Raw genomic sequence first — 27,615 nt, 5'->3', positions numbered from 1 at the left:
TTGCCGCACGTTATAATGCTCGAAGCCCACGAACGGAACGAACGTTCGACGACAGTCATTCAGAGCTCGACCAGTGTGCCACACGTTTCGTGGCTTCTCTAATCCTCGTGCTACGTCGTGCTGGATCACATCCGCCCTCAGCAGTTGCCGGTGTCGACGATCGGACCACCCGAACCAACCGGAACAGGAACTAAGGATACGGAGAGGAAGAACGATGCTTTGAGTACGTCGCGTGTATACCGGACATCATATCCCGGTGAATTTTCTCTGTGACGCGTCGATCGTCGATAGAGGCTATCCTTTGTCTATATGCAACAGTGACCAGTGATATTCGACAAGAGAACTACACAGAATCTCTAAAGGTTGAGCATCGCGTTTCCTCCGAATATTGATTATTCGGTGAGTAATTTTTAATGGACCTGTCATTTTGGTGTTTGTTTGGTGTTTGATGAACGTGGAGGGTTGTATAAGCGAGGGAAACATTGAATGAAAGTTTGGTGGATATTCGTGCGAATTACTGTAAATAGCTAAAGGATGAGACATTGAGTAATCTCGTAAGATCGTGTCGGTAATGTTATTATGCAAGTTACGTTATGAATAACGACGCCAGTCGTATGAGAGGGCTTAGTAAATTATCACTCTCTTAAGAGAACTAGAGAAATTAGAAACGAGAAATTGATCGACTTTAAACATCATTAGCGAATATTCGAAGAATCATATCTATTGATATTTTTTCGACTGAATATTATTGTGACACCTATGATTGAGATACGAGAACCACGATGCACATTTGGATACGGTGGTTGATGAAATCAACCCTTTTCATAGAGATGTCGCCAGCTCCTTTTGGCAATCATCTTTACTTTTTTCCGCCGAATTGCGAAATTCTTTGTCTGACGTCAGATTATCCGGCATGATAACGTAGGACGAAAACTAGGTTCGGAAAACCCGGTCGGCGACCCACGTGGTCTATTGATTTTTTCGCCCGCCATGCCGCTACGTTCACGCTGGTGGAAACTAGCCTTTTCTTTCATCGGTTAGCGAAGCGGGTTAGCACACCCTGTGAATATCGCGTTAAGCACGTCTGCCTTTCCACTCCGAAATATTACATGCGAATCTTTTATGAACACGGAACGTTCGATATGCCAAGTCGTGAATTGATCTTAGTAAAAGCAGCTAGATGTTAAAGTTGTAACTCTGTTGAGATTCAGCCGTGCTTCAGTCGTGATTCAGTCGAATTTGTAACGAAATTCTGACACTCGATGAGAGTTTCTTTTCGTACTATCCGATATTCTGTCTACAAGTACACACACCACGTACACGAGTGTCGACTAGACACTCTATTTAATTATGAAACTATCCTTCTGCTTCTTGATGTACCTGTAAAATTGACCCTTTACCAAAGTAACTTTTAATAATGATGTGACTTCAACTCCTTTACATTTAGCCATCCTTCGGCTTCCAATATTAGCCATGTACTTCCGATTTTGTATTCAAACTTCTACCTAACCGTAAACCAAGGGTACACGGAAGTCATTGATCCCCGTTTCGACCCCCTTTTCGACCCTCGTTTCGACTCTCGTTTCGACCCTCATTTCGACCCTCCTCAGAATGGAAAAAAGATCAGAAAAAAAATCAATAATGACAGAAATACAAATTTCTACCTCAATTCAGCTGTCCTGTTTCAAAGAACGTTTTAAATCTATAGTACAAATTTCTAAATCATTCTAGTTCTGTACTAAAAGTAGTACCTACTATTCTGAATACACATAGTTTTCGTTTCATTTTGATAGTAACCTAGTAATACACGTAAAACGTAGTAGTACGCATAATGTACTAATACATTATACATGATATATATATATATATAATATGTAGAACGACATAGCAGGTAGCCATACAAAAATATATTAACATAGTATATAGCAATATAGTAATTGATATTATATGTAATTATTGTGATAACTGGTCACTACACTCTGTCAGTAGTACAACTTATTGGGGTGTGTACGCTCTATTTTATTTTCGTAATAGTATCGTTCCAAATATATTGGCCTTTTATTCGGAGCTTTCTGTTCACAATCTTAAATAACGATATAGCACACGTGATTGCGATAAACGCTTGTTAATATTGTTAACGAATTATAGAAAATTAGATGTTCCAATTGGATTTGTTATCGTGCGATCGTGCGGTGGTGCTGCATTACAAAATACACTTCGTCCCTTATCACAACAATCGACTGCAAACGGATCGATAACATATCCCCAGCATGATTTGAACACGTTTAGTTACCATTTCTGACAGGTATTTAGGGTCGCTAGCGCATCTCTGGTAAACATACCGTGTGATACCTACGGACAAGTATATCTTAAGCATTTAGAAATATCGTCTAAAAAAATTTGGAATATTATAAATCATTGAACATTTTTAATAACAATACTAAAATTTAGGTTATTTAGTTATTAAAGGAAAGAAGAAATTTTCTAAATATGTCGAATTATTCGATAAATTGATCGATATTAAAATTATCTAAGAAAAGAAAACAAATATGAAATGGGTGTAATTATTGAAAGAAATAATAAATTGTAAAGTTGATAAATTAGCGAAATTTGTAATTCGTACCAGCGTTTGAAGTTTGACATTTCGTGAATTTTTTATAACGTTTAGAAGTTCCAAGTTGACGTTGGTCATGATCGTCGAGCGACACGAAGGGGACAAGATTTTTTAAAATAATAATTTCCGTTAATCCGTGTCGCATGAAGGGACCGATGTTGCGTGGTTATCTTTTACGGGTGTCTTAAGTACAGGTTACGTTCCCGTTATACGGCGAACAAACCGACGTTGGCGGCGTAAGATCAATGAAAACTGACGTAATGTTCCACGAAAATTTCGGGATCCTCCATACCCATCGGAATTCCTGTTTAGTTTTCAGTGCATATGTATAAAACCAGATTTAACTATCATATTTTTAATTCCTTAGTTTAAAAACCACTTTCGCAATTCTCGGTATATACATATATGTTGATCCACAAATAATTACATGGATAGAAGAGATACGATATTTTTTACCAATCTTTAAATTCAATCTTAAGGTAAACACGGAAGTAACGATAAGATGCATATTACACAATGGCAACCTTTCAGAAATTGTTACTCTCAACATGATTCGAAGTAGAAAATACATTGTTGTGTTGTGTCATCCAAGATGAAAGTGTCCGCAGAGATGAAACCCATAGACTAGAATTCTTAGATCGACTATATGCAAGTTCAGAACAAAGTTTTTCACAAAGCTCGTACAAATGACTAGATGGAAGGAATAGTACAATAGCTCATTTGTATATGTTTTTCGATACGTGTGCATACTGTACGTGTAGTTCGAGGAACAGGCTTGAAGCAGTACGACTGCCAGACTTGACGTATTAGCAGATCGCATTAAAGGGGGTTACTTGTTACTTTATTGCACGCAGAAACGATGGATTACGTTTTCTGACAAAAAGAAAAAGAAAAAGATTCTTCGTTTTCATATTTAATTAGATTGATTATCATCACTTTCTACTTTAAAGGATAAGATCGAGGTAACATACAATTATATAATTATTTCGAGATTTTTTAAACATCGTGCGATAATGCTCTCTCTTTCTCAATCCCAATTTTATAAGCATCCTTCCTTGTTTTACTTCTTATCGCTATACGCGGAGGAAATTTACAATTGTGAAAGCAATCACCAGATGATTGAAACAATATGCTATCTCTGAACGCAAGATGCAAAGATATTCGATAATGCACGACTATAGGACACGCGAAATGAAATATGGCACCGTGCGATTATCAACACCAGTTGTAAGCTTCACGTGGCGTTGTTTGTTAAAGCGACTTGTTTCTCGAGTGTAGATTCTAACTGTGTGTAGATTTTATAACTTTACAATTTAGCAAGTAGTTATCCGCACAAACTGTCTGTCAGTATTTACGGTATACAGATTGACAGATAAACCAGTAAAAATAGGAAGGAGAGGAGTAAATACGAGGAGAAAGTTCAGGGTTTGATGGTATTCTCGAGTTTTTTCTAAATTTTGTGTAACGCTCTAAGTGACATTAATCATTAAAATGAAATTGTATACTATATTTTTAAAGCGGTAGACTCGATCATAAAAACAGGGTTTTATACCTATGTATACCGTATTACAGTTGACTATTTGACAACATTGCCTACATAAACAAGGTTATTGTTCCCCATTATTACGTTTCAGATCGCTACTAATCGAAATTTAATCGTACAAGATACAAGTTACGTGTAATTTACAAGCAACGTTCGCTTACTTGTTTAATGGTATGTAACTTAATATTTGGTTCAAGTTGTTACTAATTCAATATCGTCGTAGTAAAAGTCTTTAGTCGGTTTAAAAACATTATAGACGAAATGAACATGTCAGGACAAAGAATAAGATCGATGAATGTAGTAAATACGATATATGTACCCACATACTTGCTTAAACTATGTCCTTTTTGTCTTTCTTCTTCGATAGTTCCTTTGGATTTAGGAAAAATATAAAAAGCATAGATTTACCAGCACTCTCTGTATTGTAGCCATTCTTAACTATACAAATATATCGGTGTATACGGATGAACACACGTTCACTGATCACAGTATCCAAACAAATTTTCATACTTTTCATCTTTTTACTGACACATTATTTCTTCAAGATTAAAACTGGACAAAATGGCAGTGATTACACTGAATATATACTGCTTTCATCTCTGACACGGAATTTGTACGCGCTTTAATATCGACGATTAGCCTGATTATTTCCAAAACGGCGCCTCAAACTTATCGATTACGCAACAAGCAGTTACGCAAGCAGATATGAACGATATCGATGTGACAGGCTTGGGTTGAAAAAACGACAATGAAAAAATTAAGTGACAGAAGCGTGCGACGAGTTAGCGAATTTTGATTCTTCTAAAAGATTAATAAATATATTACGACGAATCGATATAAGAAAATTCGACGGAAACTCACACTTTGTGCCAGGTAGCGAATTACGTCTTGCGGTTGGATGCAATTACACCTTATTCTTCAATCAACTGTGCAAATGCACGACAAGATCGACCATCGATCGTTATCGTTTCCCTTTCGATAGTACCTATGGTGGTTTCGCGTGGTCGTCGTCGTTTTATTCTTCGTTTCTTTTAGTTCGCGTTCTAACAACGATTTACGTTGATCCTACTCGTTTTGTACATCCCTTGTTTATCGACACATCGCGCCGTTTAAGCATAAAGGACGGCTTCCATCGGCTTGATGATCTACATATCCAATAAGCAAGGATTTTGTGGCTCAACGAAATGCGACACACGTATGGAACCTTTGGTATGTAGAGAAAGAATAAAGTTTATCGATACTTTTCGTTTCTTACCGGTAATATAGAAACTTGGTAAATAAAATAGGTGGACTATCAGAGGTTATGTTTGAGTAGTCGTTAGTATAATCCTAGAACGATATTGTGGGTCGAGTTTACAAAATTTTAAACTTATATATATACAGAGATATAAATGAACTTTAGATTATGTATCATAACTTCGTTTACCTTCCTAATTTCTGCGTGTGTGTGTTTAGTTTATGGAATAAATTTTTATTAATTTTATAAAGATTGTCGGTTACTTTGCGGTGTCTTTAATGTAATGCAAATAAATTGTATATTAATTTCTTTAAATTTATGAATAGTTACTTTAAAAACATTGCTATGTAAAAATATTAAACGATAATGATGATAAAATAATTACGTTATAATGTATAAAAAAAATACATAATTATAATAAATCTAGGATTAGAAATTGCAAAGTGATGATATTCTTCTGGGCTTTCCTAATATGTACTAGAAAAGAGAAGGAATTAAACGTACACCAGAGAATTAATAAAAATATATTACCATCGGTTACTTTCTACGCTAATGGTTGAAAGTTTGCGTGCCATTTTCCATAGCTGCTCGTTGATAGTGGAAAGATGAATGACTTTGTTGTGATCGACGCACCGAATTGCGCCGCTGTCAACCAAAGAATTAACATGAAATATACGCCGGTGAAGCTGCATTAGAGTGCAGATATTACGATTATTTATGTAAAACGACTGGCTTTCGAGGTTTTCCTCCTTCGATCTTATTCCTTTTTTTTTTTTTTAGTGATTTTCATATAAACAAGAGTATATATATATATATATAAAATTAATGTTATGTACACAAGTAGTTCGTGTTCGTTTTAATATATAAATAATATATCGTGCTTTAAAATATATCAAATCGGTTTAGAATCACTAAATTTGTCATACATATACCATACCAAAATTTCGAGTATCTAAGGGAAAGTCGCGGGAAGGTTATTCGAATACCACTTTTTCTGAAGTGTGTGCTTGCAATAAATATCTTGTAATTTCTATACAGATATGTTTTAATATTTCTATCGAACATCATGATATACCAATCGTATAAAGCTTCCTGTGTAACGATATATTAAAAAGAAGTTTCTATAAGCGTTCAAATATAATAAATAAATATTTTCATGAGTCACTACATACGTAAGTAGATATATCTGTTAGCACTGCGACATAGTTTGACGCGTATAGGCATTAACGAATAACATTTTTTCGGAGAAAAGTTCTGTTACGGTCCTTTTAAAGTTTTTTTTTTTACAATTCGATGCACTTACAGCGAAAAATTAACATGAATCGCTTTGAAAAATCGGTCCGAATCGATTGTCAAGTGCATTATGTCAAACATATGTATGTATGTAGGTATAATGGAAGAATGGAAAGGCGAAGTAAAGGTTAGGTAAAGGCCACTTGCTTTCCATCTGACACAGTAGCTCTGAGTCTCGATTGGTTATGAATTTATGAAGCAAGTAGGGAATTCGAGGTACGATTAAATTGCCACTTTAAAAACGTAGCGGAACGGATTAAGAACTGGTTTTGCACCTTCGAATGTATTCGTCGTACAGGTGGTAGAAAGGCGTGTATCGTCGTTCGTGGATGTGATTGGTCGATCGGTACCGATTCGAGAATAAAATCGGTATAAGAGATGACAGTCTTTGCAGATTAGTCTGGATACGCGCGTGGTCGAATGAAACTGTTGACCGAAAAATGTGTTTTCCTCGATGCTTAAGACGATCTTGGATATGGATATGACTTTGTTTCAGGAAATTTTCGTTCCTTAGTTCATCGATTATCTAAAGGGGTAATGTTCGGTTTCAGTGAATTCATTTCGTTATCGTTTGGCAAACAATGTGCAAGGTTAAACTTAACGTAAATATCTTAAGCGTTCGTTGAGTAAGAGGATTTTAGTTTTCTCCGTGAGAAACGAGGAAATTATTGATGTTCAAATATAGTGCGTTCGACTCTGAAATAAGTTTATATAATAGTTTGATAAATTTATGGTACTCTGGTGCAAATTATTTACAGCTAGGGCAGATTAAGTTGTAATTTCGTAGCTTCGCAGACAGTAGCACTTGATTTGATTCAGTGGTATGAGAATCATTGTAGTGACGTACGTGACTGAGTTTGCCTTGGGTTTTAAATATAATGGAGGAAGGAATTGATATCCTTAGCAAAGGGTGTAAGAAAATTTTTATGAAGACATGCTACGGTAATCCTACGATTAATGATTATAATTAAAATTGTGAAACTAAATTATAAAGTATGTCCTTGTATTATGTTTGTAAATAAAGTAGTATTAGATCAAGGAGAAAAATACATCTTTACCATCGATTCATTGCTACTGAATCATTAGAATGTGCAGACAAATTCATAAAACGTAATATTCGCTGTAATTCTAGAAAAGTTTAATTAGAATACTTATCCTCGATTACTTACGATCTGTGATAAAAATTAGTATGATAAAAAGCTTTACTTTACAATAAAAATTACGTCTAAAAAAATGTTCATTTGCTACAAAAATTATTTACGAAAAATCAAGTATTCGTTAGCTTTTATTTTCATCTTGTTTTACGCAGTATCTCTTCGATTCTCTCATTTTACAGAAGAAAGATTCTTCTCTTTTGCTTGCAGAACAACTTTAAACGATAAAATACACTAAAATACCTATTGATAAAACTCTACAACCGTATTTCGAAAATTTCTGGAATCCAGTAGATAAACGACGTTATAAAGGCCGACCAGGCGGTAGAAAGGTGTGTATCGACGTTTGTGCACACCATTGGATAATTCCGCGACTGCGAAGGAGGGTATTTCCACTCGAAAAAAATCACAATGACGCGATCAGCTTGCAAAAGTTACGTTTCAGATGTTGCTCGTGCAGAAAACAATCTCGTCTGACAGCATTCGGTGCTTGGCGGATAATAATCGACTTACTATGCAAACTACACGCCAATTTTAATAGATTCTATCTAAAAGCACAATTTTTTACGGAAATTCTGTTTGTTTCGAAACTCGAAGAGGATTGGAAATTTTTTGGTAGATTTTACTTGAGATTGCTATTAGTATTTTGAGATGGAAATTTTTAAACGTTTTCACTTTTTACGTTAATGTGCATTGATCGCCAATTTTACAGTATGTGTAACAATAGAGGAGACATAACAAATCGAAGGATTATCGTTTCTTTTTCTTAGTAAAAACGTGTTTGGTGATTATATTCCTTATTTCAATATTTATAATACTTGGAAAGTTATTTACCGATTCGATAATTTTCAGGGACAAGACAAAGAAGACGACGACACTTTCGTAGAAAAAACTTTATCGTGCGCGAATGACTTTACATTAATTTGATTATCAGCTGAATGTCAAAGGCGGATCATTTAAATTCGCCATGCAGGGTATAATATTTGACGATAGTATATACATATTGCACGCGCACGCACGCACGCACGCACGCACACACACACACACACACACGCGCGCGCGCGCGCTATCCATTGGATATTTTCCAAATAATCACAAAAGTAAAAATTACTAAAATTTCATGGACTTGACTTATTCAATGTATCGATTAAGGTTAAGATATTTATTTAATTCCTTAAGAAATTCTTTCTCAATTTGGCAATGAAAGTGATGAAATTTTGTTATATTAAAAAACCATTAACACGCAAGTATTTTAGATAGTATAAGATATCGTAGTTTTCGGACTCATAAAGATCAACGATTAAAATAGTTCTCTGAAACAAAGTGTTTTAAGCGGTTAAAGGTTCAAAGCTGCATTTCATTTGTTCAGAGATAAAAAGAAAACATTCGGCTCATTTATACGTTTCTCACTAACCAGTTTGTATCTTCTTAGGTGAAAAGTCGAGAGATGAATTGGCACATTCTGGCTACGAAGTAAAAGTTACACCGTATTGTTTCTTACTGAGATGAATTATTCAGAGACAAGAAACGAAACGATGGAAATTCCATTGGTAAAAGTGGAGCAGACTGGGTGCGATAAGCTGATTTACTGACTGTATTCTTCAGAATGGCGCTTTTTGTCTAATGAATCGAACGTACGAGGATAAAAAATTGCGCGGTGGTTTCGATGTTCCTTACGACGCTTATTTCATGCCGTTCTTGATCGAGCTCGATCAACAGGTGGTGTTTTCTATTTTTCTTTCTAGATATTTGATGGAAAATGGAAAAGCTACCGCTTTTCTTTAAAAGTATTCACAAGAATTGAGAGGAATTTTTATTCCGATCGTATTTATCTTATTTAGGATTTAAATCGAATGTGTTAAATCCCAAAGAATCTGTATCTTAGTAACCATAATAGATATTTACGTCCAGCTTATTATAGAGCAATATTAGAAATAATATATCAAATATTAAAAATATGAATAAAAAGGGTCGAATGCATATTTTATGAACAAAGTGGTAAATCTGAGTGCGTCAATTCTTATAGAAATAAAAGAAACTCACCTTTATTTGTTCGGCTACAGGAAGGATGTCGAAGTCGGGAAGCATCAAGGATGACGAGAAGGGGCCGTATGACCCGGTTCCAATCGCCGACAAAGCCAACGACGAGATCAAACTAGAGGCGAAGATGTCCCTATTGAATGGAATTACCGTGATCGTTGGCTCCATTATTGGTTCTGGCATATTCGTTAGCCCGACCGGCGTTCTCAAGTATACAGGAAGCGTGAACGCGAGTCTTCTGGTATGGACAGCTTCTGGTATCTTCTCCACGGTGCGTACGCCATTATTTCTTTTTTTCCTTCTTAGAGCCAGAGGCAGCTCTGTTCTTTAAAATCGTTCATTCCATAAACGGAGTATGTATTCGCAAAATTGAGATTTCCTTGACAACAACATACACGTATAAGAAAGTTTTAATCTATTAGAGAAGTTGGAGATTTTGAAATGTGAAGTAGAATTGGAAGAATATTGGTAGAATTTGATATTTAGAATTTAGACGGCTTATTCGCTCAAGTTTCTGACATTATACGGTATGCCGAAGTGTGTCTCGCGTAATCGATCGATCACTTGGGATCGCTGACTACGTTCTCTCATCTATGTGATTTGCGAAGAAATTAGCCTGGTACGCTAACGAGTTCGATCACTGTCTCGTGGATAAAGTATGCGTGTACAGTATACGCATGGCAATTTTTTCAAAGCGCCATTAGAAATATATAAAACGGCGAAAGGAGAAAGTTGATCGCTCGTAATTACGAACATTGAATTACATGGATGTTATACGTACAATCTCACGTGAATATGTATTTTATCCGTTTAACGAACTCGAATAAAAAATTAATTACAGCCGCGAGAAAGTTAAAAACTTGATTAAATCCTTTTGCTACTAACTAAAAAACAAGATCATAATATTTTCTATCGTCGAATACACTTCAATACATTACACTTAATTTTATTTTACACTTAAATTTATTCAAATTAAAATCGATCTAACTAAAAGCAATTGGTTTTTACACGCTTTTAACGATAACATTCTTTGGACAGATCCATCTAAGACTCCAAGAAATATATCAACTGCTAAAATATCTAAGATATTATTATTAATGATCTGTATTTTAAGTGGTTTGTTGGTTTTGTTGAACGACAGGTAGGTGCGTACTGTTACGCGGAACTAGGTTGCATGATCAGAAAGTCGGGTGCCGATTACGCGTATATCATGGAGACCTTCGGACCCTTTCTGGCGTTCATCAGGCTCTGGGTTGAGTGCATGATAGTCCGACCTTGCAGCCAGGCCATCGTTGCCTTGACTTTTAGCGTTTACGTGTTGAAGCCAGTGTTTCCGGATTGTGCACCGCCGGACGATGCCACGAGGATATTGGCAGCGTGCTGCATCTGTGAGTTAATCGATCTTTTATACAACTATGTTTGCTTTCTGGAAACAATAACGCATGAAACCAGCAATTTTTACTGTTAATTATTTTCTTCTCTGTTACTTATCTTTTTATTTTCTTTTATATATATTAATCTTTGGTTATACGACACAATGAAAGACGATCGAGCGTTAGAATTAAAGGATTTGTTTAATTTTTATTAATCGTTAGATTAAGAAAGTGACTTACGGATTAAGACAGATTTTGACTTAAAGTTCCAGTTTTTGGTTGTTTCATCGAAGTAGATGTAGATATACATATACGAGCCGTTTCAATGCCACGTAATATCTATTTCGAGGCGTAACGCCCATTAAAAATTGACAACTTCTTAAACACTTCCTTGAATCATATGTCAAAGCAGTGACTTGACCGTTTAACAAATTTTCTTCGACAATTTAAATGTAGAACGATGATCGTTAATTTAAAAGAAATTCCATTACTAATCTCTATAAAAAAGAGATAGAATGTCAGTCAGTAACGTCATCACTGAAATACCACTCTTAGAAGAAACGAAGGAAGTTAAATCTGGTGGAAGAAATTAGGTTTGTTTATTCTCACGGAAATTAAGCTCTCGAACGAGCGTCGTTTAATCGATGCGACGACGTAATTTGTTCTATCGGAGGACCCCTCTTCGGCATGGTTGTTAATTGAACCGCCGGATTTTCTGGTCGTTCCAAGAACACTGTAGCACTGCCCCTCGCAATTGGATGCTTGTTCCACTGTCATTCACTAGTACCAATCTCGACTAATCGAATTACTTTCTCCGCTTCATCGTTATTCATCTTTCTAGCCGGCTTTTCATAGCGGCTCCTCTTTACCGGACTATACCGTCGTTACGATCGTAAATATTAATTTCAATGGTTCGACCGTTGACTTGCCGCAAAACATCATACACCGAATTTATCTTTGAGAAATATTCTTATAATCTCGCCTATTTTATCGGCAATTATACTAATACTGATAATACTGATACTAACGCTATCAAAGATATTTCGAAAATATTTTAATCCCTAGAAAATGCTTACCAAGTACGACAAGAAGCTTGGTCGTTAAAAAATATTTCAAACTAATTGCTTGTCTCAGGGATGTTCTCCGGAGATCCTCTTAGAATCCCTTTATTTAGAAAGATCGGCGATATTCTAATGGTCCGTGGAATTACATCCCCGGCTTGTTCTTGGTCATTTTTTTCTCGAGAGAAAAGCGGACGACTCGTTTTCCATTGTCCTTGCGTCCTTTGGGGAGCTTTCGAAGCTAATGCTGCTCCTCATTACGCGAACAATTTGTAATTCCTCCAATAATCTTAGTCTTTGAGTCGCCTGGCTCTATGTTTTTCTCTGAAATAATCGAAGATGTTCCTTGGAGACCTGGTAAACGCTGTTCTCCCGATTTAACGAATACTCGGGGGGAATCATGGCTTTGTTCCTCGATCTCAAACCGATGAAAAATCAAATCCGATTGTTTCGAATTGAAGCTATGACCTTTCTTATAGATTCTTCTTGGAGCAAAAGTTTCCTTCGATTGGCAACTTAATTATAACGTTCTTTCTTCGGAATTGGAATTTTTCAAAATCGTTTCAATATGAAAATATCAAGTTATCTACACACGCGGTACAAAATATACTACTCGTCTCTCAAATGTCCGTCATAATATTGAAGCTGTAACTAATTTGGTGGAATACATGTAAGTACCAATAGGGAATCATAAAAGGAGGAGTCAATAGATGATGAATTTTTATGCACCGTCTCTTATTTTCTCTATTAATCTTTCATTTTGTTGGAAATCTGCCATATTTTTTATCTTATCATTACCAAAGGGTAGATAATTTACTAAGAAACATTTCTTCACTAAAGAACTAAAGAGCTAAAGAACATTTACTAAGAAAATGATATAAAAATTAATTCGTAAATTTAATCACGATGAAATTCTGTTGCAAAAATCAGTCGGGATAAATCTAACGTTCATCGCGAGAGGGTTGACTGTTCATGATCGATTGGTCATGTTGTGAAAAGACGCCGCTCTGCGTCGCGCCGGTTCTAGAAATTCGCGACGATCGTAATCGTAGCCTTCGAGTTATTTCCTTTGTAATAACGAGTAGCCATAGCGTGAGTAATAACGAAATAAAACGTTGCATGCCGATATCGACGACCGTGCAAGAGCATTCCGCAAACACCTCACCTAGTTTTTCTCGAATCACGTTCACGTAGGAATCATTTCGAGGATCTTCAGAACAGATCGCTTCCTAGAATCATGGTAGACGGAATATCCAATGTCGTAACGTTCCGTGATTTCCAGTGATCCGTTATAGGAAATAATTTTATGCTTCGTGTAGTCAAATTTTATGAATCATGTAACGAAATTGTGTCTCATACTTTTATGTGTATATATATATATATATATATATATATATATATATTACATATATATATATACATATATATATATATATACATATATTTTTTGTTTTTTTTTTGTGGGTAAAGAACTTTTGTGATTGATAAAATACGTTTTGAAACTGTATACTATCTATATGTGGAATGTTTTAAATATAATTAGACAATATCTATAGGATATTAGTTGATTAAATTTGTATCGTTCGTTTACCATTTTCCGTTCGTATAATAAAATAACCAATTACCAATCAACATTCATCCATTTTTTGTACTACGAACAAACTAAAGAAACAGCGTTTCTCCTTGACGAATCCCGCAGGAATACCAATATCACAGAGAAGATATCGAGTTCCTGTGGTCGCTGGTATCGTTCTGCACCTACCATACCGCGTATATCGTTTTATGAAACGGCGAACGCAACGCGTACCCGCAGAAATATCCTGTTCTTTTTCTCATCTTTTATTCTCTTTCTTCGTTTCTGTGGACAAAGCAAGATTCGAAAAAATTGTATCGAGTTGCAGTTAAGGAGAAAATATACGTAGTTTTCTTGGCGTAACGCACTTTGTACTTCTCGCAGAGCGAAAGGCATGCGGATCGAGATTGTTTCGATCGTTGACGTTTCGTAATATTTCCTTATCTTCTGGAATAAGTAGTCGTTGGGTTTTTGTGTTTTGTGTAATACGATCGTTCGCGAGGTTCGTTTAATTATGGTGAAATTTTAATTGATAGAATAGTTTTGATTTTGCAGGAGGCTTTCGACTCTGGTATTTAAGCTTTTCGCTTGGTTTTCGCGTATCGTAGATGGAATTATTTTTTATATTAATAATCGTAGTACGTTACAGAACATATTCGTCGTATTTTGCTACATAGATATTTATATATAGAATATTTATATATACATATACATATACACATATATTTTATTAATTTTTTATCTGCTAACTACAAAATGAGATTAAAATACATGATAAAATATTTACATATGTTATTTTGTCCAGTATAGTACTAAATCTAAATCTATCTTAACGCTATTGAGACGAATGAACATTTTTAAAAGAATGAATAGGGTGCTCAGTGTGTTAACCAGAAAAAGTTACTCATTAGTATGTATAGAATATACACGTTGCAGTTTGATATCGCTATTCATACCACATAAATGGTATTTTGTACCATCATATTTAACTAACCTGAAATTACGCTAGCTTTGAAATTCTTTTATCGACACCGATATTTCTAGATACAATAACGCTTTATAGCTGTGTCTTTGAAACGATCAACATGAAATCACACGATCGCCAGCTATCAGCTGGTTGACGATACAATAGCTTAGTCCTATTCGGAACGCAATCTTCTTACGTTTTACCCTGCGGAGCGATCGACAAGTATCGTTAATTAGAAAATGCAAGAGCGAACGATAATTTCCTGACGACCGCAAGCGGCTTACTCCGGAACCGCGTCTGTCCTACGATGGACGTAATAACCCGTTAAATGTCGTAGAACTGGAACGGCGAGCAGGATTTTCCGATAGCGCGAGAAAGCTTCAGGTACGTTTGCGAAGGAAATGAGTTCCGTTCAATTTCCGAGAACAGAATAAAAACGAAAATGGCGACTTCTGATGCAAGGTTCGCGATGGACGGAGCCTGGAACGCAACCTTTATGGTTCTTGAGCGTTTGTTCTGTTCTTTTCTAAAGATTTTTTCCTTCGAAATTGATTTTTACCCTTTTCGCGTCCTTTCTTTGTACTTTTTACTTTTCTTTCCTGTTTCTGGCGAAAATCTCGCGATTATAGCAATTTTATCTCGATAATGAAAAAAACTTTCGTTCTTTCTTTCTGTCGATTTTCTTTTCGTCTCAATTTTCCGAACGTGATAGCTCGTATAACCGTAAGGAAAGAATTTAAAATTTAGATAACGGAAAAGTATAAATATATAGATTTATTTATTTATTTATATGTATATATAACATGTATATATAATAAATATAACGTATAATATTAACCATTAAATCGATATTTCAAAGCGATTCTAATTGTAATGTAAACTTCCTTTATAAATATATGTTTATAAAGAAAGCTTGTTCGAGTGGTCAAAATATTTTATCGCGATAATCAGATTCGTTTTCATTAATGTTTCATCGAGGTTACACCAGATCGTATGTTAATTATCAGTGGCGTATGTACCAGTGCAGGGAAAAATTAGTTCCTAGAACGAGCCGGCAGTGATGAAGATCAATAATTAAGTCCAAGGGAAATCTAACCGGCCTGACGTACAATTACCCGTACGAACATTTCCTCGTTCGTTGCGCGCTTCATCGACACTCTTCGAACGAACGAAATTCCGCTACTCTTAATCGTACATTCGCTCGAGTGTTTAAAGCGTTTGAAAGAAACGTTAAGTTGGAAACGATAAAGTAAAGTTGTAACGTATCGAACAATTATCGTACAAACGATTACACACTTGTAGTAAGAAAAAGTCGTTTCTTCCACAATTGTGATCATTAGATTTTTTACGACTAGTGGTAGGTCTATATCGTAGAAAAGAACGGAACAGAAAGAATAATCGTTGACTTTTTCCATTCGTAACTTCTCTTTACTCCTACATCTCGTTCTTTCCTCGACACGTACATCTCTACCGCTACTCGATGATTTAAAGTAGACAAAATGAAAATAAAAGCGAGAAAATTCTTTACGACCAGCGCAAGCAATTACTTGAGAGAACAAGATATTTCTACCAAGGCTGCTGTCATTAAAGTCTGTCTTGGTTGCTTATTTCTGCGATCTATAAAATTGCAACAAATTAGTATTCTCCGTTTTCAATTCTTTTCGCTCTTGGAACTCAATTTTCTCTGACGTGCGTAATATTCGTCAAAATAGAAAATACAACGCGAAGAAGTTAACGGCGCCGTGAAACGGAGGCATTGACACCAGCCTCGAGAAGGATCGATATGTCGGCCAGTGGATTCGATCGAGCTGGCGTCGTCCTCAAGACGAGACGATGGCGATATCGAGTGAAAAGGCTGCGCCAGCAATCACGTCTCGTTGCGACTAAACGTAATCTTCTAATAACGTGTCAACTGGCAGCCGCAACAGTATAATTCGCCGAAAGGGGTTCCCGGGAGGAACGAAGAAGAACCTCCAGGCCGAGAAACGAAGAGGAGGGACAGACGAAACAACAAGTGGAAGCCAGTGATGTCTACAGAGAATAAGATTTCAGGATATGTCTATATCTAAGACGAGATATGTCTATATCAAGATCGAAATACGATAGTTTAAGAATCTAAGTAGGAGAGGATCGACGCTCTTTGGACAAATTGGGTTGTTGATAAGTCGAGCGTTATGTTACATTTAATAAGTCGAGAGGAATTCGTGATAAATATCACACAAGGGTCTGAAATGACGGAGGACAGCACTGGCGAAGACGCTAGAAAGAAGGAAGAGTGGTGGGAAGGGAAAGAGGGCGGAAAGTCTCGCGATATTCTTCGAGATGTTGCGTCAGTCGACACTTCTTACTTTTCTTCGCTAACGAATCCGCCAAGGACGAGGGAACCAGTCGCACGTTCGCTAGGTAGAATATTTTTCACGGTCGTACATACACGTCGTTGCACGTGCGTTCCCATTACGATCGGTGAACCTCCCTCCCACACCATTTTCAGTGATACTGCCTGTATCCTAGTCCACTGACTCAGCTCGAAATCGAAAGTCTATATGACCTTGATCGTACCTATGCAAAAAGAATTCTCGCTCGAAATCGGTGAAATTGAACGCTCGCTGGAGAGTCATTCGATCATTTCTTTTACTCATCGGCGATTTAATACTGCTAGTTTGCAATTAGGATAGCGAAACTTCAAAGAATAATAGGATGACGTTTAACGATCGTTAGAAGAAAAATATCTATAATCAGGTATCTGCCAAGTTACATTATTTGCTACTAGCTAGTTAGATTATAACATATACTATAACTATACACGTTGAAAATGCAAAATCTCCAATTGATTGCGTCAGAATTTCGACCATGACATTGCAAATGTATCGACTATTACATAACAATACGTATCGTTGCATTATCGTGTCCCTTTGATCTGTATTATTAAATCAACAACAATTTCCATCAATTATCGTATTATCTTGCATATTATCGTATATTTTCTATCTTTGAATCTTTCGAGCGTTGGTCGTATCGAGATAAGCTGCACCAAGTTAAAGTCGGATAAATTTATAATATATCGTATATTACAATAAACGAATCGATTTCCCGGAAGAACACGATTTTCCAATTCCCACGTTTTAAAGGAGATGTACTTTCCAAGAGGACTGAATCTTTTCATTTTCGTAAATTTGATATATATTTTCTGAAATAGAATTTAGATTTATTTTCCGAAAAGATGCAGTTTGCTCAAAATCTAGAAACCTGGATTTTAATAGAAACGTAACTGGTTTGAAAAATGGCACATCCTGATAATGTATCTGGTCGGTTGAACTGACATCAAGTGAACTCGTTTTCTTATTCATCTAGGGAGTAGGTCGATAACCATCCACGGTCGATTCTACCCCTGACGTCGTCATGGTCGGTTGGACTGGTGCCAGTTAGTCTGCAGCGTTAGGCTCACGTACGCAACCGGTTCCATAAAATAAAATACCTCTCTATCCTATTGTCTATTGACCTGACGTAGTTTCAACTAAACAAACGAACGATTCACCAGCCGCGTAATTACGCCGCAGAGGCAATGATCGAACAGACGTGAAAGAAGCGTCGTTTGCGAATTTTGAGTACCATAAAGTTGCGCTACCCTTTCTATTCGATAGGCTGGAATAAGTAGCAGCGCTACGTTATTATCGACGTATTTGTTCCTTTTCCTCGAGGAACGGAAAATTATTTTAAATTATCGAGGAATGATTTAAAGAACAAGGATAGGTATATCGAGGAGAGAATTTACAGAACAAGGTATATCGAGGAAAGAGGCGATAAAAAGATGAAATTGCGACATTACGGGCTTCGTAACATAGAACACGCAATTGTTATAACGACAAGATTTTACTCGTAAAAATGTTATTTCTTTTTATGGCGAAAATATTTTAATTAGGATCGTATGAGAGCAGCCAGTGTTACTGCATGCAAAAAAATGTTACTACGCAGTTCGATCGTAGAGGGTGCGACCCAATAACCTGTAAAAGCGGGTACTACGTGGTTTCTTTCCGATCCGAGAATAAAAAATTTTGCTCTACTTTTTTCTTAGTTTTACACGAGGAATCGCGTCGTACTGCTTTTACACGTCGTTCTTGGACGAAAAAAGCTTTACCGATCAATTCCATCGAGATTGAACGTTTTCTTTTTGAAGAAAAACGAGTTGAGTATCAACATGTGCGTATAAACTGATACTAAGATTCGGAAATTTTCAAAAGCGAAGTAAAGTTGATCGGTCCGAGTTCTGCTGTACTACCGTACTCCAAATATACCTCGTAACATGCTCGGGACTAACGCTATTGCGAACGTTTGCACGCTAAGGTAATAAATATTCCATTGCGATAGTACGATCACGATCGCGATCACGATCTCGATATTCCCGATCACCGAGAAATGGAACCAACTACACGCGTTTCTCGCGTAATCACGCGTTCATTAACATTAAGTCACCTTTCCGCTCGTATCACGGTGAATGTGAAAAGTTTCACCGGTATGATAGTTGGACAGACATGTGTTCATCGTCGCGTGTCCTTGTGTCTAAGAATCCGATCGCGTTGACAGGCTTCTTCCGTTAGTTCCATCCACCGATAAATCTAATTAACCAACGTACAAGCAGAAACCGATGGCAAGATTCGCGGATTCGCGTTGTCACCGTGCTACGACGAGATTTTCTTTAATGTTCATCGATCTACCTATCCGCTAAAATTAAAAAATTCCAGATTTTTGTAGTAACTTATGGATCTTAGAGTCAGGACAAGTAATGATGATTTAGAGTTTAGTGTAGTTTAATAAGCGATACTCAATAACAAAAGGACCGATTACAATATCGTCGTACGTCTTATTATCATACCATTCCGCTCCTCCACTCGCACTCTCTGACTTCTCGATTTACACTCTGTGACCTCTCAATTCACTCACTGCGCTTCTCAATTAACAACTGCGTTTTAACATCTCTTTGTCTTTTCCTAGGCCCACCACGCGCGTGTTCCGTAGACGCTCGTGGCCATGATCACGTAGGCCCTTTCTACGAAACTATGCACTTGAAAAGACCGATGATACATTGATAGACCCGACGGCACCTCGGGTCTTTTTTTTTATTATTATTATTTATCAAAATTACAATCAATTCTCGCGTTGAGAATTTTCAGTAATATTGTTCATGGTTAACTCGATGTTTCTTAGGCCCTTTTCCCCGATACTACATATCGATATTCGATTGCTAGTCCTAACGTAATATACATTTATGTACATATTGAATTATGTATAACTACATACAATACTTACGTAGGTATGTATGTACATGCTATGATATCGATATTAATCCTTCGTGAATCGTTCATTTTCCAGGCATCTTGGCGTTCATTAACTGCTGGGACGTAAAATGGGCGACGAGGGTGCAAGACATTTTCACATACGCAAAATTACTTGCTCTTTTCATCATCATCTTCGCAGGAGCTTATCAACTCTTCACTGGTAAGTTTCGTATAAACTGAATTTCTACGGTACGAGGCAGGTTCATTTGAGCAAAGTTGAACGACAACCATAGTTTTCTACAAAGATGTACAGTACGTACATAATAAATTGCACTCGTCAAAAGGAAAGAAGTTTGTCGAATGTTAATATTCTCAGTTGTAATTATCATATTAAACAGCATGTGTATATTTATTTTTAAAAGTTATTTTGTTATTTATTTTATTAATTCTTGTATAATAACATCTCGTTGATTCAGATGACCATCTCGTTGAACGTTCTTTCGTTATTATATTAAAAACTAATGGTGTTTCGTAATATACATGTAACAAGTTTGGTTGTTCTGGGCGATGTTCAAGATGGAATTTCAAGACGTTGAAGCTACTGCAATTGGTGACTCGAATAACCCTACAATTGCCCTAAATAATTAATAAACCACTTTTCATGATTTTATCTACGATTTGAAATCCACTTTCGTATTTTAAAGGCATTATGCGGTTATAAGAAAATCGAAGGTCGTTCTTCTTTTTGCAACACGTGGTTGTTGCCCAATCCGCTGTTTCGGGTATGAATAGACGGCGCAGGAAATAATCGACGCTATTGCCCCACTTTCTCCGCGTAAATTAAGTTTCTTTTGTGGTCTGTCGATCGTAGGAATCTATGTTCGATTTTTGTTCCGTCATTCCTCATAATCTCGACAAGAAAGCATTCCTACGGGCGATCTGTTCGAAAGTAGACTCGATTTTTCGCGGACTCTCGGCGTTCGGAACGTTATTTAGGAAAAAAAGTGGATTAGCGCGAGGTTTCGTGCATGATTGATAGGATTTTCTTCGAAACAATTTTCCACGGTTCGACTTTACCGAGATTAGTTAATGTAAAAAGGAATTGCTGGATTTTTATGCAACAATTTTTTCCTATGGAGAAATCGATGAATAGAGAGTCTTGTGTGTACGGTTAGGAAGCAATAAACATCGCGATCGTAGGAAAGTGTTCGAATGAAAAGAAGTTGGACTAGAATCAAGAAAAATATGTTTGACCCTTTCGGGACCAATAAAACGGTCGAGCGTGAAAATAATTTTTCGAAAGATTCTCTTGGATCCTAATAATTTTTCTAACGCTTCCTCGATTTTAAATCTACATTTTAAAATTACGTTCGATCGTTTTTCGCTTTTTTCATTCAAATTTGAGTCTATCGCAGTCTTCGTTGTTATATCATCGTATTCTATCTAAAGCGTTCTCTCGATCTCGAAAATTTCGAAAACAGAAAGCTTATGAATATCTCGAAATTTGTTTATTCTACGACCTCCTCTCTTCTTTAATTTTCAACCCAGTGAAAAGTGTTTAGTCTAGAAAATTTACGTAGAATGACAAATGAAAAATATTAGAAAAAAGGAAGTTAGAAGGCAATTTCTGTATCGTGTATCCAATTGTTTGCTCGGTGTTGAATTCAATAACGCGCTGGCAATTTCTTGGGCAAGAACGAGGAAGCTCGCGTTAATGTTACACCACCCACGCCTCCCTTCAGACTCAGTGTATAAGACTGTTAGGCGTCCTTTCACTTACCGGACGAGACAATTTGCCCAATCAAAAAGGTGGGTTAAAGACGCGGACGATTCGAGGTGCACGTATGTGCGTGCAAGGATTCGCTTAAATTGATCTATTCACTGCGTTCAAATGGGCCCCCGTAGCATTGAGTTATCGACGTGAGAACTTTTCTTTCTCAATTTTAACGAGTCGTGCCGAACGACCGAATGGAAAAGTTTATCGTTCAACGACGAGAAACAGAGATGCATAAAAAAACGTAAAAATCTGTCGTTATTATCGTTAATACTTGTACCATTCTTCTGTGCAAGAGAGGAGAGACTACGCGAAAAGAGCTAGGGGATATATCGTTCCTTAGTGCATACTACGCAGGCATACTAGTGCAGGCTACGCGTAGCTGATCGATGAATGTTATCTATATTTCACAGGACACACGCAGTATTTCACGTTCGACAATACAAACACAGAAGTGACGTCGATAGCACTCAGCTTTTATTCGGGACTGTTCGCTTACAACGGCTGGAACTACTTGAATTTCATCATCGAGGAACTGAAGGACCCTGTCAAGTAAGCGACGATAAGTCATTTTGCTAAACACTTGAAAAAAAAAGCGACTAACGTTGGTTTATTTGTATGTAGATCGGAAAGGTGAAAAAAATGATTAATTCGATTAAAGTTACCTTTTTATATGGTTTTTCTAAATATCTTAATTGCCTCTTGCCAAGCTGCTTGTCAAGAGAACAGAAAAACATTTCGTAAGAGAGAGTTTAAAAGGAAAATGGAGGCACTAGCTTGGAAATTTTCAAAATCGTCATTACTCTCTTTTTCTTGGATCCCTGCGATTGGTCGACATGAATATTTTTCATTTTCCGTTTCGAATCGTTTATTTTCAAAGGGAATCCCAGTTTACTTTGGCGATTTAAAATTGTTTGGGCATGAATGAGCACGAGTGAAGTCGTTGAAACAATCGTTCCGAGCAGAACATTTAAGAGGCTCGCAGTAGCCTCATGCAACGATTAATAGCGATTGCAACAGCCGGTCTCGTGTATCTATTAATTAAAACAGGGAGCCGTAAAGCCTGCCTTCGTCAACTTGGACACGAGGTTAAGCGAGGGCTTTTACTTCGTATCCTATACTATTCAAGGTCGAATATTTTCGACTCGCAAGATCCTTTTTATTCGCTCCTGCGCCTTGGAAATATTTTTCCTAAATTGCTTTTAATCGTAGTAAAAATTATATTTTCAGCTGTATATGTCTATCGAATATGATCCTTTTCATCTTTTTCACCCTCTTTTCTGCTTAGGAATTTGCCAAAGGCTATTGCTATCTCGTGCGTCCTTGTTACAACAGTCTACGTTTTCGCAAACATGGCATTTTACACAACGCTGAGTCCAGTGGAAGTTCTCGGCAGTGAGGCTGTAGCAGTCGTAAGTTAATTTTTATAACTAAAAGAATCGGATTTCTACGTTTCTTTGGTATTGAAAATTCTGTGCTTTTTTCTTTTATAAATCCGAGTCCAAGAAAAAGGATAGCTTTATCTTATACACTTCACCTATGCATTCGTACTTAATACACGTATTTCCTCTTAAAGCTTCTGTTACTTTATAATTTAATAATTGCAAGGAATTTTTGCATTTTACTTGAAACTTGTTGCCGTTTATTCCACGTCTATCGTATTTGTAAGATATTAATGTACAAGTATTACAAATTAAAGCTGAAACAAAAATGTAGAAAAGAGAACGATAACTGTACTCGTTATCACTTTGACAAAGAGTGTATTTGATATATTTACGCTAGTAATTAACTTTGTATCGGATAAAGAACTTGTCATCAAAAAAATATTCTTTATTGCAAATCAACAAAGGGTAGAAAACTAAAATTTCTTTTTACAAAGAAGCTAATGGTTTGATTTTCTGCTTTATTTCTTTTTTCAGACGTTTGCGAATCGTTTGTTCGGCATGTTCGCTTGGATGATACCAGTATTCGTCGCCCTTTCCACATTTGGCGCTGTAAATGGAATTCTTCTGACATCCTCCAGACTCTTCTACGCTGGTGCCTGTGAGGGTCAAATGCCTGAAATATTAACGATGATCCAAATTTCGAGGCTCACCCCTACGCCAGCTGTCCTCTGCATGGTACGTTACTATTTCCATCATTTTACAACTATAAACAATATTATCGGGTATAATTTTTAACGTTCCTAGTTTTTTAATACCTCCAGAGATGGTAAAAGTCAATAGTAATGACTTGTACCTTGCTTGAAAAGTCATTTGTCCAACTTTCTGATTGAATCGCATTTATTTGCTGAGAGAAACGAGGTTTCCTTAGAAATGTTAGGTTGTTCGGAATAATCGATGGAGATCGAAGAAAGTGACTATTGTGCAGGATGATTGAAAACTTGTTTAATCTGTTGCAGACCATGTTGTCCATGTTGTATCTCTGCTCTTCCGACATCTTCGCCCTCATCAATTACGTTGGTTTTGCTACTTGGGTACGTAGCAGTTAGTTTAAGAAATTAAAAAACATTCATATTACAGTCACTGAGAAATAAATCTTTTTACTGTTTTATTTATTATTTTAATTTTTATCCAAAAATTACAGAAATTAGAAACAAATTTATCGTAAAAGCTACAATTTTTTTCTTTTACTAAATTCTACTAGAAATATTTGCTTGTAATACACATATATTCTTTTCGGTTTCTCCATTCATACGATAAATATAAAAACAAAGAACGAATTAATATTTTCCAAACGTTTATCTAAAATTCTTCTCTGCTCCTCGCCTTGTACACTACTAACCACAGAATCTAACTTCATACGGGTAAAGAAAAAAAGAGAAACGCCATTGCATCGAGGGAAAATCGTTAGAATATTTCCAAGAAACTTATAACGTTGATTATTCGGTCAGCCATTGGAACAATAATACGGAGCCGTTTGCACAGTTCGGCACAATGCGAATGAAATCGTGTAATTGCTCCTCGTTATGTTCCAAGAGACGACGCATTGAACGTCGTTGTACGTACGCACACGTCACATTTAGAACATTAGCGGTTATACCTGGCTCGCCACGAATTATTAGCACAATCGGACGAGTGACAATTTTCTAATTGTGGCTCATGCTGGTTCGTATAATTGACGGTATTGTCCGACTTTATAACCGGGCATAAACGTGTCCACCTTCGCCTGACTCGTTTGCAACCATAAACACGCATATTTTTCTTCTTCTTTTTTTTTTTTGCACCTGTTTATTTTAATATCTGTTGTTTCTTTATCCACACTAAAGAATAAAATACAGAAAAATGGATGGATAAACGAGGCTCGAAACAGTCGAAAAGAACAAAGTAGAAAGAGAAAACTAGTAACAAGAAAGTAACAGAGTAAATAGTCGATTCGACGAATTCTAACGTTACAAGAAATATACAGTTATAAGAGTGTACAATTTTTTCTATCCTTTGTTGTAGTTGAGCATAGGAGTTTCTGTCCTCTGTCTACCATGGCTCAGATGGACACAACCAAAGCTGCTGAGGCCCATCAAAGTGAACCTCTTCTTCCCCATAATCTATATTCTTGCCACGCTCTTTGTAACTATTGTGCCCATGTATGCCAGTCCTGTGGAAACAGGTATATATCTTCGTTGATTAGTATAATAGACAACTTCTTTTATATGATTAACAGATCGCTAATCTCCTACACTCTATCATTAATAAATGATAATTTCTAGTTTAATAAAAAATAAATCAAATTTTTCCAGGGTATGGTTGCCTGATGATCCTCTCGTCCATACCCGTATATTTTGTGTTTGTCGCGTGGAAAAGCAAGCCCAAGTTTTTCCAGAATGGAGTCGGTAAGTATAAACCACAAACACTTCTCAGGAAGAACAGTTCTATCAACAGGAAAAAGATATTTAATTGGTTATTTGGAGGGACTATTTGAGTTTGAGAGAATAGTTAAGTTTTCATGATTCTCCTTCGGTTATCCTTATTTTATCGACGAAGATAGGATCTTTTTGTTCCGTTTCTCTTTAATTGGCTAAATCTGTTCCCGCAGGCGCCGTTACCAAAACATTGCAGAAGATGATGGTAGTCGTCGGACCAAAGACTAAGGTTCAAAGAAGAAAAAATACACTCTGATATAATCTTACTCTCTTCATGTCACGCATGTTTAGCATCTGTTGATTTCTATTATTGATTCGTCTAAGCTTATTGCTTTTCGATCATAGTGCATGCTAATCATTTTGACAAATCTGAATCTTCACGAGCATTGTATTATTTGTATATTTTTCATTATCTATTCCGTCACCTTGGGTAGTTTTTACTGTATTATAATTCTTATATTCGCGTTACTAGTCAGAATTTAATCATTTAAATATTTTATCAATTTTTGACATATTATCGTTCATATATTTTGGTTAATTTTATCGTGATATAAAGTTTCGTAATATTATTTCTACATATACTAGTCATGTAGTTTTATATCAATTTAGAGTGTTTCATAAGTATTGGTTGATTCGTCTTTAAGTTTGCTCAAACATTATTCAAATTTACGTTTGCATGTTGCACTCACATAATCAGCACCACGCTGACACTAACTCGTACATGCTCTACATGGTGCACCAGTACAAATTACGATTAATGTACTAATATGTAATTCCGAAATTGAAGTCCGACTGCTGATTTTTCTAATTTTTATTCCTCGATCGTGGTGTCGTCTGTTAATAATTAATTAAATCATGCTTTCGAATAGACGCTACTTATAATTTTTCTAATATTTGAGAATTTAGAAAGATGTGGTACAATTTAAAAAAAACATAGATTATTATTAAATAGTTATAGGTGTTACTATAACTATAAATATAAATATTATAATAATTATAAATATACATATAACTTTAAATATAATTCAATTATTGGATTAAGCAGACGAAAAATTAAACATAGAGATGGAACGAAGATTAAAATCTAGGGCTGCTTTTTGAAAAATTATCTTACATAGTGAAATAATTAAACTATAAGTGTTGTTTCATTTTATAGAAAAAGATAATTTCTATTTTAGAGTTTGACGACTTTACATCGAGGTTGAAACTCTAGCTAATCATCTCTCTCTCTCTCTCTCTCCCCAACAACCTCCCTCCCTCCCTCTCTCTCTCTCTCTCTCTCTGTCTCTCTCTCCAACACGCTATATAAAATAAATCAAGTTACTAAATCCTTTCAATCGTTGTTTGCAGTAAGTGTTACGAAGTTCCTGCAGAAGATAATGCTGGTCGTCGGCAAGTCGAAACCCGCTCAGGTTTAACCGCAGTCACAATGGATCCTTTCGACAACGATGACTTCCGGTTCCAAGAGAACTAGACACTATTCAGAATGCTCAGAGGAAATTCCGTTTTCTTTAAGAAAATTTATTTCATATTTATCTACGTGGCAAATTTGAAAAGTCTGTGCAAACTTCAAAATATCGGATTTAAAAATCTAATTCAATTGGAACAATATTCGTTCTCTGAGCATAAAGGGCGTCCTTATTAGAGGCAGCCATATCAAATCAGGACGCCTACCAGTAGACAACAATAAAAATCTGGTTCTCTTGTCTAGTCGCCATCCGTGTTAAACTGGTTTCTGGATTTTTGCGGTAATTTATCATTCACACGTTTCATCCAACGGAGGTGTAACATCATAGACAACCAATGACCACAAAGAACTGCTGTATTTTAACATAAAGAACCATCGGCATGTAA

The 27,615-nt window shown here is 36.2% G+C and overlaps 1 protein-coding gene across 4 annotated transcripts; it reads left to right on the top strand.

The window, feature by feature from the left end:
- LOC117240270 (large neutral amino acids transporter small subunit 1) lies at positions 1–27,615 on the top strand. 4 transcript variants are annotated; one of them, XM_033506251.1, is made up of 12 exons: positions 5,327–5,366; positions 9,905–10,152; positions 11,023–11,269; positions 20,223–20,348; positions 22,316–22,454; positions 23,191–23,314; positions 23,822–24,022; positions 24,304–24,378; positions 25,349–25,508; positions 25,639–25,731; positions 25,935–25,990; positions 27,112–27,615. In XM_033506251.1, the coding sequence occupies exons 1-12, from the start codon at positions 5,342–5,344 to the stop codon at positions 27,112–27,114; spliced, it is 1,497 nt and encodes a 498-aa protein (XP_033362142.1). In that variant the 5' UTR covers positions 5,327–5,341; the 3' UTR covers positions 27,115–27,615. The 4 variants fall into 4 exon arrangements, with proteins under 4 accessions (XP_033362143.1, XP_033362142.1, XP_033362141.1 ...); XM_033506252.1 differs by lacking the exons at positions 5,327–5,366; positions 27,112–27,615 and adding an exon at positions 1–399 and having other exon boundaries at positions 25,935–26,214; XM_033506250.1 differs by lacking the exon at positions 27,112–27,615 and having other exon boundaries at positions 25,935–26,217.

This window comes from Bombus vosnesenskii, unplaced genomic scaffold, assembly GCF_011952255.1.
Source record: "Bombus vosnesenskii isolate JDL3184/JDL3185 unplaced genomic scaffold, Bvos_JDL3184-5_v1.1 scf7180000014579, whole genome shotgun sequence".
Classification (NCBI taxonomy): domain Eukaryota; kingdom Metazoa; phylum Arthropoda; class Insecta; order Hymenoptera; family Apidae; genus Bombus; species Bombus vosnesenskii.
This window is presented reverse-complemented; position numbering and strand designations above follow the sequence as displayed.

What these genes read in the sequence shown, in the direction of transcription:
- LOC117240270 (XM_033506250.1), top strand. Translation starts at nt 5,342, where the DNA reads ATGCGACACACGTATGGAACCTTTG. An exon ending in TGCCAGTCCTGTGGAAACAG is followed by an intron (nt 25,509 to 25,638) that starts GTATATATCTTC and finishes AAATTTTTCCAG; the next exon opens with GGTATGGTTGCCTGATGATC. An exon ending in GTTTTTCCAGAATGGAGTCG is followed by an intron (nt 25,732 to 25,934) that starts GTAAGTATAAAC and finishes CTGTTCCCGCAG; the next exon opens with GCGCCGTTACCAAAACATTG.